At 52.5% G+C, this 1,119-nt stretch overlaps 1 protein-coding gene across 1 annotated transcript; it reads right to left on the reverse strand.

The window, feature by feature from the left end:
* Nucleotides 1-127: 127 nt before the first annotated feature.
* Pmar_PMAR003185 (hypothetical protein) lies at nt 128-871 on the reverse strand (the record flags this gene model as incomplete). The annotated part of the gene is made up of 1 exon (XM_002782701.2): nt 128-871. A coding segment is annotated over one exon (744 nt), but the record flags the coding sequence as incomplete, so codon positions are not given.
* Between the last annotated feature and the right edge of the window lie 248 nt (nt 872-1,119).

Here is a 1,119-nt window from a genome sequence, read left to right on the forward strand (position 1 = left end):
CCACGCCTGGGAATTTCAATGTAGCCAAGCTGGTTTTATATTCCTTCCGCAAGTGGTCTTTGCGACAGAACTGGTGGCGAAGTTCAGAACAGATGGCACGCCAGTCATATCGAGCGGTAGCCGCCACTTCATGGGCCGCTCGAGACACGTCAGGGTAGGGAGCGAGAGATCCCACCAACTTGGTGTAACAGGTGAACTTCAGATGATCATGTGGCTGGAATACTCCCGACGTAGAACGGACTCCTCCATTGGCTTCAACAAATAATTCTTCGACTAAGGTCAAATGCGAGGCTAGATATGGAACCGACTGCAGCTTCGGAACTGGAACCTTACCGATCTCCGAAGTAGTAGCCTTTTTACCAGACACGATACGAGAGGCGTCGGGGAAAGGCTGATCGGGAGAGAGCTCGAACCTTGGTGCCGACTCTTCAGGGCGGAGCTCTTCTTGACGGCTATCTTCTCTCGGAATACCAACAGAGGGCGACAAGGTCGTCTCCCCCGCACCTTCCGAAGTTGAGGGGTTCGAAGGCGACTCTCGTCCCGTGACTCCACCGAGGGACGATGCCTGACGGGTTGCTTCGCTGTGGGTAGCATCAACCAAATCCTGTAGGGCGGTGACACGGGCTTCACCGGAGCTGACCCTATCTAACGCCTCCAATTCTTGATGTTCGAGATTCTCGATGACTTCCTCATTCTCCGCGGTACCGTTGTCCACAATATTATTAAGAGCCTCCCTTATATCACGCAGAGATCGCCGAGCCCGTGCTAGTTCTCGTCGAGCCGAACGAAGCTCGTTAACCGGGAGCGGGGAAGAGTCAGCTGCTCGAGGCGGAGTGTGGACGCTAAGGGAGGATCCCTCAGGTGTCGCCATGATAGGATTAATGAGGGTTATCAAAACACAACTCGAACTTGAGCCAAGATGGCTACGGACTTCTCGACACTTAGCAAGAACAGATTGCACCGAACTCGCATGTTCGGTTCTAGCTAAAGCATCCGTACGCACGCACAAGCCCGTGACAATACCGGTGTCACGCAGGCTGTCCAAAGTCTACCATACTATAAACTTGAAGGTTATAAACTTAAAACGATAATACTCGGTGAAAGAGAGCAAAGCTCATA

The sequence above is a fragment of the Perkinsus marinus genome, assembly GCF_000006405.1.
Source record: "Perkinsus marinus ATCC 50983 genomic scaffold scf_1104296938538, whole genome shotgun sequence".
Classification (NCBI taxonomy): domain Eukaryota; phylum Perkinsozoa; order Perkinsida; family Perkinsidae; genus Perkinsus; species Perkinsus marinus.